Raw genomic sequence first — 15,651 nt, 5'->3', positions numbered from 1 at the left:
TGAATATTGCAGAGTAACAAACAAACACAAAACTGAGTAGCTTAAAACAACAACATTCATTTATTTCATTTACAAATCTGCAATTTTTTGCAGGGCTCAGCACAGAAGGCTTGTCTCCACTCCATACAGCATCAGCTGGGCGGGCTTGACTGGAGGATCTGCTCTAAGATGGCTCACTCATATGGCTGGCAAGTTGGGGATGACTGCAGGCTGGAGCTCAGCCAAGGCTGTGGGCTGGAGTCTCAGTTCTTCCCCATGGATCTCTCTACAGGCTGGTTTCCAAGAGTAAGCATTCAAGAGAAAGCATTTCCCCTAGTTAGGCTGAGAACTCTCACCTTTTATGATCTAGCCTCATAGAATCATTTCCACTGTAGTGACAAGTCTGCCCAGATTCAAGAGGAAAGAACAGAGACACACCTCTCTATGTGAGGAATGTCATGACCATATTGTAAGAAGAGCATGTGAGAAGGGAGATGTGGCCATTCCTTTTTTTCTGGTCAATTAAATACAAAAGTCTAAAGAACTACTGTCTAAAAGTTAACATAACATTGAATTTAGCCTTTGACTGGCTACTTCCCAAATAATGTGGAGGCTTTATGGATTTATTAGTATGCACTTTGGATAGTAACTACTTTGTGGATGTTCAGAAAAAGCCATGCAGCTACTACTGTATGCAGCTACCTATGCTCAAAACTCAAAGCAAAAGGGCATTTAAGCTCTCCTATGAATATAATTCAATGCAACAGTATGTGACAAGAGATACTATATCTCTCAAAATGGACTAACATTACAAATCTATAGATATAAGTAAATGTTCAGATTCTCCCATCAAAGGAATCTTTGACATGAGATCCAGGAATCTGTTGGTAATCACTAGGTTCACATGCTAAAAAGTAAAGTGACATTCAAGGTGAAGGCTTAGAAAATAGAAGGTCAGAGGAGAAATTAGGCATAGAATTACAATGTTGGATATATATGTGGCTTATCTGCTGGAGGAGTAGGAGTTAAAATGGGGCAAGATGTGGAGATCAAGTGTGTAAAGTCATTTTTATAAAGGTGAACAAGCTCTATAAATTAATGAAGAGACAATGAGTTATATGTATAAGGTATTACTAAAAGATAATTCATTCAATGATTTACTAACTTACTGTCTTACGAACTTTTTAGGTATAAGAAGGAACAAGACAAAGTCCCTACACTCAAAAAGCTTACAATTCACATGGAAAGACAAACTTGTGAACAATTAAGTAGGATACAGTATGAGGCTATTAGCACTACAGGTGCCCCAAAGAGGGAAGGACTCATTCTTCATAATACTCGTGACAGGAAAGGTCATGGAATAGAGAATTACAGATTGCTTTGCTAAGGGTTAGGATTGAATTTTGAGAAATTCCCACAACTGAGGGCAAGATGAAGAAGAGTAACTGATGAAGGAGTTAGAAAAGCAGTTTTAAGAGAGTAGAGGAATCATAACTGGTATAAAGGTGCCAACACAAGGAGTTTAAAAATAGTATCAGCAAATGTATCAAAAGCTATAAAACATTTAAGGATAAGGATTCAAAGATGAATAAAGAGGGAAAATAGTTTTATTTTATACTAAGGGGTCTCCAGAAATGTCTTGGTCTAATTTAGGAATCTTTGAAGTAAGATCCAGGAACTGCTCCCTAATCAGGAACACACACCTGGAAAGTAATGTCGTATTCAAAATCCAAGCTCAGAAAATGTGGAGTTAGAGTAGAAATGACAGAAGCGGTACCTGGACTTATCGCAGTGCTTAAGAACACTGGTCTTCTCATGATACACTGTATTAAGAAAATGGGCAAGGCATAGTGATTCAGACCTGTAATCCCAGGACTTCAGGAGGCCAAGTCAAAAGGAATGTTTCAGGCCAGGAGCTCAAAGACTAGCCTGAGAAATGTAGCAAGACTCTATCTCTGCAAATATTTATTGATTTATTTATTTTTTTTATTTATTTATTTTGAGACGGAGTTTTGCTCTGTCACCCAGGCTGTAGTACAGTGATGTGATCTCAGCTTACTGCAACCTTTGCCTCCTGGGCTCAAGTGAGTCTCCTGCCTTAGCCTCCCGAGTCACTGGGATTACAGGCACATGCCACCACATCCAGCTAATTTTTGTATTTTTAGTAGAGATAGGGTTTCACCATGTTGGCCAAGCTGGTCTCGAACCCTTGACCTCAGATGATCCACCTGCCTCAGCTCCCAAAGTGCTAGGATTACAGGTGTGAGCCAGCACCCAGCTTTCAAATGTTTATTATTTAATTAGTCAGGCATGGTGGGAAGATCACTTGAGTGCAGGAGTTAGAGGTTACAGTGAGCTAGGATCATGACAGCTCCTGGGCAACAAAAGAAGACCCTGTCAAGAAAGAGGGTGGGTAAGACAGAGACAGAAAGAGGAAAAAAGAGGAGGAGGAGGAGAGGGAAGGGAAGGGAGGGGAGAGGAAGGGAAAGGGGAAGGGGAAGGGGAAGGGGAAGGGGAAGGGAGAAGAGAGAAGGGAGAAAGGAGAAGGGAGAAGGAAGGAAAAAAAGAAAAAAGAGCAAACACAGATCTTCTTTGTATTGCTCCATAAACACCCACTGGGTTGGCCAAAAAGGTGTGTTGAGAGTTATTACAGTGTTCTTTTGCTTTGAAAAATTAAAACTGAATTGTTCACACATTAAAAAGATTAAAAACTTTAAAATTTGGGAGACATTTAAAACAGGGTTATCTTAAAACCATGGTTAAGTAAATGTCAACTGACAAAATATTACTGAATTACTCATTTCTTTTCCTTCTCCCCATAAAGGAAAACTAGCTTTCAGAACAAGACAAAGAGGAGAAAGTCATAAGAACAAAGAATAAGTGCTTTTTAAAAATGATTTTCTTTTCTATAAAATTTTTCCATAAAGTTACATGTAAGAGAAGGTTGAGGCGCTTGATTAAATAAACTAGAAAAAAGGTTTTCCAAACCACCAATATGAAACCGACTATAGTATTTAAAACCTAGGAAATATAAAACAGAATGGGAGGGGAAATGGCCTTCAGTCCAGTTACAGTATCTGTATTGCCAGCCTTATAGGATAGTAAAACTATACAGATTTGTGTTTATTAATTTATAGATGGAGGTCAAAGATAAAGAGGGGGTTTACTCAGAGGTAAAGTCCCACCTCATAGGTAAATTTTATTTTGGACATAAAAAGTGATCGTTGTACACAGAGGCTCCTAATCCAACCCAGTCTTAATATTTCCTTGCTCCAAGTGTCATTCCATAACATTTCCTTTTTAGAGAAGGAGAACAAATTTTTTTCTCTGGAAACAGCCAAATATGTCCTTTTATATGGAATGCCTCAATTACACAGAAAATTATTAGGTTCTCTGAGTAGTTATTAAAGCCTCCACATGGTCTTTGTGAGTGATTTATGCCCAAGTGCTTTCCTGAAGGAGCACGTGAAACTCACATGGGGCTGTGCTTGGAGGGGCAGAGGCAAGGCCAGAGAGTCCGGACGTAAGCATGCTGAACAGGTCAAACAAAACAAGGGTGATGTAATGTTGTACTTAAATACCTAAAGAAAACCACATATGTTATCTAGGTTTGAAATGGCATGAATAGTTTGTCTTTCAGATACTAGAAGAAAATGTGACCTTTTACAAAGCATATGTTCAGTGGAAGGTATCATCTTGATTTCTCTTCTGATCATGGCTTATTATAGATTTGGCACTTTTCACTTGACCTAAAAGGAAACAGATTTTAAAATTACATATAATTATTTGCAATACGAAACAAAATGAAGCCAGTTTTTAAGACAATAGGCATGGAATAAATCAGACTGTCCCAGCTACTAATTCAACCCTAGTGTTGTTGGTATGTCATTCAAATATTCTCTCCTTTTCATTATATTTAAAGCTGTGAGGTCATATTTCCCATATAATCAGTATTATTGTCCCTAGTTCTGCCATTGATGAGAATAACTCATCAATGAGTGGATGAGTTAAACCTCTATCGTCTTCATCTTCTTAACTGCAAAGGCAGGGGTCATTTCAGAGGTTCCATCAAGATCTAACATTCTGTGATTTGAAAGTGCTTAGAGAACATGTGATACAGGGGGTTCAGGGAGACAGGCAAATCTTCACAGGTGAGAAGGGAAGGAAGGAGGATTGTTGGGCCAGGTTAATGGAAGTGGTGGAGAGGTAGGAATAACTGTATATCCAATAGTCCCAGCTACTTAGGAGGCTGAGGCCAGAGGACTGTTTGAACCAGGAGTTCAAGTTCAGCCTGGGTAACATAGGAAGATCTCATCTGTAAAAAAATTTTTTTAATTGAAAAAAAATTAAGTAAAACACAAAATCTTAAAAAAATAAAAATAATTCAGGTCTTAATTATCTCACTCCTAAACTATACTCATCTCACTTTCTCTAGACTCCTCTCCCTCCAATCCATTTTACAAAGAAGGCCAGATTATTTTCCCCTACTTAATCCCTCTTCTCTCCTTCTACATTTATAATTTAGTAGTTTTAATAAAATCACATGTTAACTTTGCAACTAACTGTTTTTTCTACATTTCTACTGTACCTTGACACAAACCCAACTATAATCAGCCAGATGGTTACTGGCCATTTCCTTATTCCCACATTTGAACATTTCATCAGCAATATTGTGCTTTCATTCTGGAATTTCCTTCATACTCCACGCTGGTTATCCATCTTCTCAGGTAACTCTTCTTTCTTCGTGATGCTTTTTCTTTATACTTAGGCTTCTCTGATCCTATAGAGCACTTAGATCATCTTTTTAGGTATGTTCTACTCACAAACTAAGTAGTAGACTCCTAGGAGAGTGCTATGTGTATGTTCAACAGATCATGTAATTCATACTAGTTCTAGATGGTAAGAAACATTCTGTCATACTGTAATACCTGGACTAGGGTAAGCGTCTTAACTGTTAAAAATATACAACATTTGATAAACATAAAAATCTTAGGTACTAAATATCCACATTCAAAAGAATTAAATTGGACCCCATCTCATACTCTATATATACTATACATATATATGTGATATATATATATGTGTGTGTGCGTTTGTATAGATATATATGTACATACTATATATATGACACACATATATATATATGTATCAAAAAAGATCACAGAACTAAACATTAGTGCTAACACTATAAAACTCTTCGAAGAAAACACAGAATTAAATCTTGGTGACCTTGGACTGGCAATGGTTTTCTTAGATATGACACAGAAAGCAGAAGCAACAAAGGAAAAATAGATAAATTGAACTCAATCCAAATAAAGCTTTTTGTGTTTCAAAACATAATTAAGAAAATGAAAAGACAATCCAGAGAATGGAAGGAAACAGAATCATATTTCTAATGAGAGACTTGTATTCAGAATATATAAAGAACTCATACACTAAAAATGAAAAGACAACCCAATTTAAAGATGGCAAGGCCAGGTATGGTGGCTCCCACCTTCAATCCCAGCACTTTGGGAGGCTGAAGCAAGCAGATCACTGGAGCCCAGGAGTTTGAGATCAGCCTGGGCAATATGACAAAACCCTGTCTCTACAAAATGTAGAAAAATTAGCCAGATGTGGTGGCATACCCCTGTACTCCCAGCTACTTGGGAGGCTGAGGTGGGAGGATTGCTTGGGCCCCATGAGGTTGAGGCTGCAGTGAGCCATAACTGTGCCACTGCACTACAGCCTGGGCAACAGAGTGAGAGCCTGTCTCAAAATGAAAGAAAGAAAAGAGAGAGAGAGAGAGGAAGTAAAAAAGGAATGAAGGAAGGAAGGAAGGTAGGAAGGGAGGGAGGGAGGGAACAAGGGAGGAAGTGGGGAGGGAGGAAGGGGAGAGGAGGGGAGGGGAGGGGAGGGATTCTTCCCATTAATGACCAGGCAAAGAAAAAAAAAACAAAAACAAAACATAGGCAAACAATTCAAATAGATATTTCTCTAGAGAAAATATACAAATGGCCAGTAAACATGAAAAGATGCTTAAAATTATTAGCAATTAGGGAAATGCAAATCAGAATATATTAAGATACCACCTCATACCCACTAGGATGGCTATTTAAAAAAAAAAAAAAAAACAAGACAGTGACAGGTCCTCAAAAGGTTATATACATAGAGTTACCATATAACTCATTAATATACCAAAGAAAAAGGAAAACATGTGGCCACACAAAAATTTTCATACAGCAGTTCATTGCAGCATTATTTATAATAGCCAAAAGAGTGGAAACCCAAATGTCTACCAATTGATAAATAGATTAAATTTGTACTCACAAAATGAAATATCATTCAGCCATAAAGCAGAACAAAGTACTGATACATGTTACCATATGGATGAACCTTGAAAATATACTGAGAGAAGCCACCACAAAAGGCAACACATATTATTTCATGTATAAAATGTTCAGGGGCAGGTCCAGAGGGCAGACATCCTAACCCAACCTGCCCTACCCCCAGAAAAAAAAAGTAAAAAAAAAAATGTTCAGAGAAGGCAAATCCATAGAGACAGAAAGTAGATTAATGGTTTCCAGGGCTTGAGGGAGGGAAGAATAGGAAATGACTGCTAATAGCTATAGGGTTTCTTTTCAGAGAGGTAAAATTCTAAAGTTAGATGATGGTGATAATTACAAAACTTTGTGAATATACTGAAAACCACTGAATTGTACTCTTTAAAATGGTTAACTTTATGGTGTGAGAATTAGATCTTAATAAAGCTATTATTTTTTAAAAAAATTTTAGGGTGTGCCTACCACCAAGATTCTGATAACGTTCACCTTCTGATTCTTAGGATAGTATTCCCACAGTAGGTTTTTCCCCAAATAGAGAATTATAATACTTAAACTGCTTTTTAAAATGCTGCAAGGAGGAACTAAGATGGCCAATTAAAGTAGCTGCAGTCCACAGATCTCATGGAAAGAATAAAAACAGTGAGTCAATTCGACACCTTCAAATGAAATATCCAGGTTATTGCATTGGGACTGACTAGGCAAATGGCTCGACCCACAAAGAATGAAGAAAAGCAGAGTGGGGGTCAGCGGCCCACCCGAGAGTGGCACAAAGCCAAAGGAACCCCCACCGCCAGCCAAGGGAAGCAGTGAGTGACTGTGTGACCATGCCTAAGAAATCACACTTCTCCCACCAATCTTTGTAACCCACCAATCAGGAGATCCTCTCATGAGGCCATGCCACCAGAGCCTTGGGGCCGATACACAGACCTGTGTGGAGTCTTGGCAGAGCAGACACTCAGGCTCACACAGAGATTCAGGAGTTTTACATACTCTGGCTCCAGGAATCCCAGCAAGGCAGAAGATCTATTCATATTCTCCCCTAGGAATGGAGCTAAATACAGAGTGCCAAGCAGTGTCATTCTGTGGGCCCCACTTCCACAGCACTTCACAAGTTAAGACCCACCACCTTGGAATTCCTGACAGACAGTACAACAGGCTGGAGACTGTCTGAGATGGATGAGTCCCCAGGGATAGAAACAGCTGCCATCCCTTTCTGCAATTTGTTCAATTCAGCCCTTCTTGCCTCCCAGCTCCGGGGAGTTGAAGAAATCCTGATGAGGAGGGTCCCACACAATGAAGCACAGCTGCTGTGCCAGATCTTGGCCAGATTGCCTCTTTAAATGGGACCCCAATCCATGACCCTTCCCTGGGTGGGGCCTCTCTGTAAGAATTACAGCAACTCCAGCCTGGGTTATACAGACATAAATCTGATCTCTTTTAAGATGGAGCCCCTCGGGGAAGGGATAACCGATGTCTCTGTAGTTCCGTTACCAGCCTTTCCAGCCTGCTGGCTCTAGAGAGTCTGCATGAGGAAGTGCTATCCCTAATGCAGCACACCTGTTCTACCAGAAAGCAGCCAGGTTGCTTCTTTAAGCAGGTGTGTTACCCCATCCCTCCTGACTGAGTGAAACCTCCCAATGCAGGTCTTCAGATACCTCCTATAGGAGTGTCCAGGATGGCAACAGGTCAATACCCCACTGGGACGAAGCTCCCAGAGAAAGGATCAGGCTGCCATCTTGGCTGTTTCAACACCTGCACTTGCTGATACCTCCAGCTAAAGGAAACACTGAGGCAACTCCCAGTTTGCTGAAGCCATCCCCCAGCAAACTGTAGCAGCCCTGCAGAAAAGTGCCCTGACTCTTAAAAGAAAAACAAACAAACAAAAAGCAACAACAGCAGCAGCATCAACAAAAAAGACCTCACAAAAACTGCATTCAAAGGTCAGCTATCTCAAAAATCAAAGATAGATAAGCTCACAAAGATGAGAAAGAATCAATGCAAAAATGCCGAAAATTCAAAAAGCCAGAGTACCTCTTCTTCTACAAGTGACTGCAACACCTCTCCAGCAAGGGCACAGAACTGGGCTGAGGCTGAGATGGCTGAAATGACAGAAGTAGGCTTTAGAAGGTGGGTAATAATGAACTTCACTGAGCTAAAGGAACACATTGTAAACCAATGCAAAGAAGCTAAGAATCATGATAAAACAATACAGGAGCTAGTAACCAGAGTAGCCAGTTTAGAAAAGAGCATAACTGACCTGACTGAGCTGAAAACCACGAACAAGAAATTCACAATGCAATCACAAGTATCAGTAGAAGAACAGATGAAGAGGAGGAAAAAATGTCAGAGCTTGAAGGGTATCTTTTGAAATAAGACAGGCAGAGAAGAATAGAGAAAAAAAGAATGAAAAGGAATGAGCAAAACCTCTGGGAAATATGGGACTATGTAAAAAGACCAAGCCTATGACTGATTGGGGTACCTGAAAGAGATGGGGAGAACAAAACCAAGTTGGAAAACATACTTCAGGATATTATCCAGGAGAACTTCCCCAACCTAGCAAGATAGGCCAACATTCAACTTCAGGAAATCCAGGAAACCTCGGTAAGATACTCCAAGACAAGATCAACCCCAAGACACAAAATCAGATTCTCCAAAGTCATTTAAATGAAAGAAAAACTGTTAAGAGCAGCCAGAGAGAAAGGCCAGGTCCTAGTTTCTGTCAAAACAGACTTTAAACCAACAAAGATCAAAAAAGACAAAGAAGGGGCCAGGTGCAGTGGCTAATGCCTGTAATCCCAATATTTTGAGAGGCTAAGGTGGGTGGAGTTCAAGACAGGCCTGGCCAGCATGGTGAAATCCAGTCTCTACTAAAAGTACAAAAATTAGCCAGGTGTGGAAGTGGGCACCTGTAATCTCAGCCACTCAGGAGGCTGAGGCAGGAGAATCACTTCAACCCAGGAGGTGAAGTTTGCAGTAAGCCGAGGTTGTGTCCTTGCCCTCCAGTCTGGATGACAGAGCGAGACTCCATCTCAAAAAACAAAACAAGACAAAACAAAACAAAACAAAACAAAATGCAAAGAAGCAAAGAAGGACATTACATAACAGCAAAGGGATCAATGAAACAAGAAGAGCTAACTGTCCTAAATATATATTCACACAATACAGGAGCACCCAGATTCATAAAGCAAGTTTTTAGAGACCTAGAAAGAGACTGAGATTCATACACAGTAATAGTGGGAGACTTTAGCACCCCATTACAATATTAGACCATCCAAACAGAAAATTAACAAAAATATTAAGGACCTGAACTCAGCTCTGGATCAAGCACACCTGCTACATATCTATAAAACTCTTCACCCAAAAACAACAGAATATAGATTCTTCTCATCACCACATGGCACTTACTCTAAAATTGATCACATATGCAGAATAACTGAAATCATAACGAACTGTCTTTTAGACCACAGTGGAATCAAATTAGAACTCAATGCTAAGAAAATCACTCAAAACCACACAACTGCATGGAAATTGAACAACCTGCTCCTGAATGACTCCTGCGTAAATAATGAAATTAAGGCAGAAATCAAGAAGTTCTTTGAAACTAATGAAAACAAAGAGACAACGTACCAGAATATCTGGGATGCAGCTAAAACAGAGTTAAGAGGGAGCATTAAATGCCCACATCAAAAAGCTAGAAAGATCTCAAATTAACAACCTAACACCACAACTAAAAGAACTAGAGAACCAACAGCAAACAAACCTCAAAGCTAGCAGAAAACAAGAAATAACCAAAATTGGAGAACTGAGGGAGACAGAGATATTAAAAACCCTTCAAAAAAAAAATCAATGAATCCAGAAGCTGTTTTTTTTGAAAAAAATTAATAAAATAGATAGAACACTAGCCAGATTAATAAAGAAGAAAAGGAGAAGAATCAAGCAGACATAATCAGAAATGGTAAGGGTAATATCACCATGGGGTAATGGTAAGGGCGATATCACCACTGATTCCACAGAAAAGCAACCATCAGACAATACTATAAACACCTCTATGAATATAAACTAGAAAATCTAGAAGAAATGAATAAATTCCTAGATACATACACCCTCCCAAGACTGAACCTAGAAGAAACTGAATCCCTGAATAGACCAGTAACGAGTTCTGAGATTGAGGCAGGAATAAATAGCCTAACAACCAAAAAAAAGCCCAAGACCAGACGGATTTACAGCTGAATTCTACCAGAGGTATAAATAAGTGCTGGTACCATTTCTACTGAAACTATTCCAAAAAATTGAAAAGGAGGGACTCCTACCTAATTCATTGTATGAGGCCAGCATCATCCTGATACTCAAACCTGGCAGAGATACAACAGAAAAAGAAAACTTTTTAGGCCAATATCCCTAATAAACATTGACTCAAAAATCCTCAATAAAATACCAGCAAATTGAATCCAGTAGCACATCAAAAAGCCTATTCACCATGATCAAGTTGGCTTCACCCCCAGGATGCCAGTTTGGTTCAGCATACACAAATCAATAAATGCAATTCATCACATAAGCAGAACTAAAAACAAAAACCACATGATTATAGACAAAGAAAAGGCCTTTGATAAAATTCAACATCCTTGCATGTTAAAAACTCTCAATAAACTAAGTATTGAAGGAACGTACCTCAAAATAATTAGGGCCCTATATGAAAAACCCACAGCCAATATCATATTGAATGGGCAAAAGGTGGAAGCATTCCTCTTCAAAACCAGCACAAGACAAGGATGCAGTCTCTCACCATGCCTATTCTACATAGTATTGGAAGTTCTGTCTAGAAAAATCAGATAAAAGAAAGAAATAAAGGGTATTCAAACAGGCAGAGAGGAAGTTAAATTATCTTTGTTTGCAGATGACATGACCTACATCTGGGAATTCCTAACATCTCAGCCTAAAACCTTCTTAAACTGATAAGCAACTTCAGCAAAGTCTCAGGATACAAAATCAATGTGTAAAAATTGTTAGCATTCCTATACACCAACAGGCAAGAAGAGAGCCAAATCATGAATGAAATCCATTTCACAATTGCTACAAAAAGAATAAAATACATACAAATACAGCAAATAATGGAAGTGAAAGACCTCTTGAAGGAGAACTACAAACCACTGCTCAAGGAAATCAGAAAAGACACAAACAAATGGAAAAACATTCCATGATCATGAATAGGAAGGACCAATATTGTGAAAATGGCCATACTGTCCTAAGTAATTTATAGATTCAATGCTATTCCCATTAAACTGTCATTGGCATTCTTCATAGAATTAGAAGAAACTATTTTAAAATTCATATGGAACCAAAAAAGAGCCTGAATAGCCAAGACAATCCTAACCAAAAAGAACAAAGCTAGAGGCATTATGCTACCCAACTTCAAACTATACTACAAGGCTACAGTAACTAAAACAGCATGGTATTGGTACAAAAACAGACACATATACCAATGGAAAAGAATATAGAATTCAGAAATCAGACCACACACCTACAACCATCTGATCTTCAACAAACCTGACAAAAACAAACAATGGGGAAAGCTTTCCCTACTTAATAAATGGTGCTGGGAAAACTGGCTAGCTATATACAGAAAATTGAAACTGGACCCCTTCCTTACACCTTATACAAAAAGTAACTCAAGATAGATTAAAGGCTTAAATGTAAAACCCAAAACTATGAACATCCTAGAAGAAAATCTAGGTAATACCATTCAGGACATAGGCACAAGCAAAAATTTCATGATTAAAACGCCAAAAGCAACTGCAACAAAAGCAAAAATTGACAAATGGGATCTGATTAAACTAAAGAGCTTCTGCACAGCAAAAGAAACTATCATCAGAGTGAACAGACAATCTATAGAAAATATTTGCCATCTATTCATCTGACAGTCTAATATCCAGAGTCTACAAGAAACTTACACAAATTTACAAGAAAAAAACCAACAACCCCATTTAAAAGTGGGCAAAGGACATAAACTGACACTTCTCGAAAGAAGATATTCAAAAAAATAGGCTGGGCATGGTGGCTTATGCCTATAATCTCAGCACTTTGGGAGGCTGAGGTGGGCGGATCACCTGAGGTCAGAGTTCAAGACCAGCCTGGCCAACATGGTGAAACCCCATCTCTACTAAAAATATAAAAATTAACTGGTCACGGTGGCACACATGTAATCCCAGCTACTCAGGAGGCTGAGGCAAGAGAATCACTTGAACCCTGGAGGTGGAGGTTACAGTGAGCACTGCACTCCACCTGGAGGTAGAAGTTACAGTGAGCATTGTACTCCAGCCTGGGCAACGAGAGTGAGACTCCGCTTAAAAAAAAAAAAAAAAAGACACTCATGTGACCAGTAAACAAACATGAAAAAAAGCTCAACACACTGATCATTTGAGAAATCAAAAACACAATGACACATCATCTCATGCCAGTCAGAATGGCAATTATTAAAAAGTCCAGCAACAACAGATGCTGGCGAGGTTATAGATAAAAAGGAATGCTTATACACTGTTGGTGGGAATGTAAATTAATTTAACCATTGTGGAAGACAGTATGGCAACTCCTCAAAGATCTAGAGGTGGAAATACCATTTGACCCAGCAATCCCATTACTGGGTATATACCCAAAGGAATATAAATCATTCTATGATAAAGATACATGCATGGATATGTTCATTATAGCACCATTCACAATAGTAAAAACATGGAATCAACTCAAGCACCTATCAATGATAGACTAGATAAAGAAAATGTGGAACATATATACCATAGAATACTATGCAGCTATAAAAAGGAATGAGACTATATCCTTTTAAGAGACATGAATGGAGCTGGAAGCCATTATCCTCAGCAAACTAATGCAGGAACAGAAAACCAAATACAGCATATTCTCACAAGTGGGAGCTGAACGATGAGAACACATGGACAGATGGAGGGGAGAAACATATGCTCTGGGGGCTGGGGGAAGGAGAGCATCAGGAAGAATAGTTAATAGATGGTTAGCTTAATACCAAAGTGGTGAGTTACCAAAGCAGCAAAACACCATGGCACACGTTTACCTATATAACAAAGGTTTGTTACATAGGTAACAAAATAAAATAAATGTTGGAACTTAAAATAAATGTTGAAGGAAAAAAATAAAACAAAATAAATAAAATAAAATGCTGCCACCCTATCTCCCAGGAAGAGATGCCTTCCTAGATGAGAAACAAAATCAAAGACAGGCCCAGTGTGGTGGCTCACACCTGTAATCCCAACACTTCAGGAGGCTGAGGCAGGAGGATTACATGAAGCCAGTAGTTCAGGACCAGCCTGAGCAATATAGCAAGACCCTATCTCCATAAAAAATTTTAAAACTGGCCAGGCATGGTGATGCCCGCCTGTGGTCCCAGCTACTCAGGGGGCAGGAGGATCACTTGAGCCCAAGAGTTGGAGGCTGTGGTAAGCTATGATCACACCACTGTGCTCCAGCCTGTGTGACAGAGCAAGACTCTACCTAAAAAAAAAACAAAGCAAAGGCACAGTAATCACATAAAATTTAATGACTAATGATGGTAATATTAAAATTAGTATTAGACATTTCCTATAGGAAGAATTCAGTTATTAGTTGTTGCTAATATTGAAAATAAATAATGAAACTAGGGAACTATATCATGGATTAGTGCCTGTAACAATGTTAATGACTACTTAATGAAGATTGTTAAAATTAGAATATCTCAGAAATAACAATTTTCAATTTAATTTTCATCCCTTCTGACATTCAAACCACCTTTTATCCAAAACTTACGTGGTGTAGACATTTTTGCAAGGATAGGAGTCACAATTTCTTGCAGTTGTTGTCTCTGCTCAAAAAGCTCATTAATGGAAGCCTCTGCATGGGTTTCCAACCACTCGTTTTTTGCACGGCATGCACTGAGGATGGTATTCTAGGGACAGAAATACAGAGTTTACTCTCCACTTATTTATTGAAAAACAAAACTCAACAGTATCTCTAAACCAGCACTGTCCAAGAGAACTTTCTGTGATGATAGAAATATTCTATACCTGCATCGTCCAATACAGTAGCCATTAGATACAAATAGCTATTTCGGCACTAGAAATGTGGCTAGGGTGACTAAGGAACTACATTTTCAATTTCATTTAATTTTAAATAATTCAAATTTGAATAGTCACATGTGGCTAGTGTCTATTATATTGGACAGTGCAGCTCTAACATTAGTGAATATGAGCACAATAAAACATCATCAGGAGTCATGAAGCCTGGCACCAGTCTATACTTCCTCCCTAATTCTTTATTTTCATTAAGCCCTGTGACTAAAAGAAGTACCTGGACAGGCCAGAAAAGAATGGGTGGACGGTATGAGTTGCATGCAACTCAAAAGACAATGCTGATATTTTATTCCTTCTCAAATGATTCACAGAAGTTCAAGAAATACAAGAAAAGCTCCACCTTACTGAAAACCTCTCAGTTTGCATTGTAAAATCATCTCATTGTACATATGCGGCAAATTTCTGATGTCTGATTTAAGATGTTTATAGTACTATGGTTTGTAATAATGAAGATAAATAAATACATTTGTGGTGTGTCCTGTCCACACTGTTAAATAATAAGCAGTCATATATGCAGAAGTATGTAGAAGGAAGTGGACTTAGAGGGTGTCCATAATATCTTATTAAGAAGAAAAAAACAAAATTATACAATTATATATAAGTGTGATCCCACTTTTATAAAAACAAAATCTTTCATAAAATTCCTATTATGTGTATAGATACATATGATTATATAAGTGAAAGAGAAAACATGGTACAATTAACACAAAATCGTTATCAGAACCACAGAGTAGGTAATAAGATTAGAAATGGAAAAGGAAAAACTATTATGTTTGCTTTAGACATTTTGATTTTTTCTAATTATTACTATGTATACACAATAATTTCTAGTTCAAATAATCAAATTTTTAAAAATTAAAATAAAAATTTTTTAGTAACTAGTTTGACAAAGCACTATTTCTTTGTGCCAGAAAAATTTTGTTTTGAAGATCTGATAGCTTCAAAGGCTATTCTAATAGAATTTTGCCTACATTTTGTTTGTTTCACAAGAGATTTTGTAGAGTACTCTACAAGACACAAGTGTAATGTGTAACTTATCAAGTGCTCAGATTTAGTGACATCGTACACTTTTAGCAATACCTATTCTTTTTCATCTGAATAACAGGTCACAGGAAATTCACAGAGCATCCTGCATGAGAATATAGGAAATAATTTAAAATCAAAACACATTTCTGATACCTTGAGTATATTTTTTAAATGTACATTCAGAGCAATAA

General features: G+C 38.1%; 1 protein-coding gene across 3 annotated transcripts in view; it reads right to left on the bottom strand.

The window, feature by feature from the left end:
* Positions 1-3,081: 3,081 nt before the first annotated feature.
* The window catches only part of ANKRD45 (ankyrin repeat domain 45), a 59,431-nt gene continuing 46,861 nt past the window's right edge, over positions 3,082-15,651 (bottom strand). For all 3 annotated transcript variants that reach the window (XM_032291359.1, XM_032291361.1, XM_032291360.1), the window contains 2 exons: positions 14,112-14,250; positions 3,082-3,728 (listed from right to left, as the gene is read on the bottom strand). In XM_032291359.1, coding sequence (XP_032147250.1) covers positions 3,658-3,728; positions 14,112-14,250 — 210 coding nt within the window. In that variant the 3' untranslated portion in view covers positions 3,082-3,657. The remainder of the gene's footprint in view (positions 3,729-14,111; positions 14,251-15,651) is intronic.

This window comes from Sapajus apella, unplaced genomic scaffold, assembly GCF_009761245.1.
Source record: "Sapajus apella isolate SASKATOON/1434 unplaced genomic scaffold, GSC_monkey_1.0 scaffold25, whole genome shotgun sequence".
Taxonomy (NCBI): Eukaryota; Metazoa; Chordata; class Mammalia; order Primates; family Cebidae; genus Sapajus; species Sapajus apella.
The sequence above is the reverse complement of the archived record's forward strand: the minus strand, read 5'-3'. Positions and strand labels throughout refer to the sequence as shown.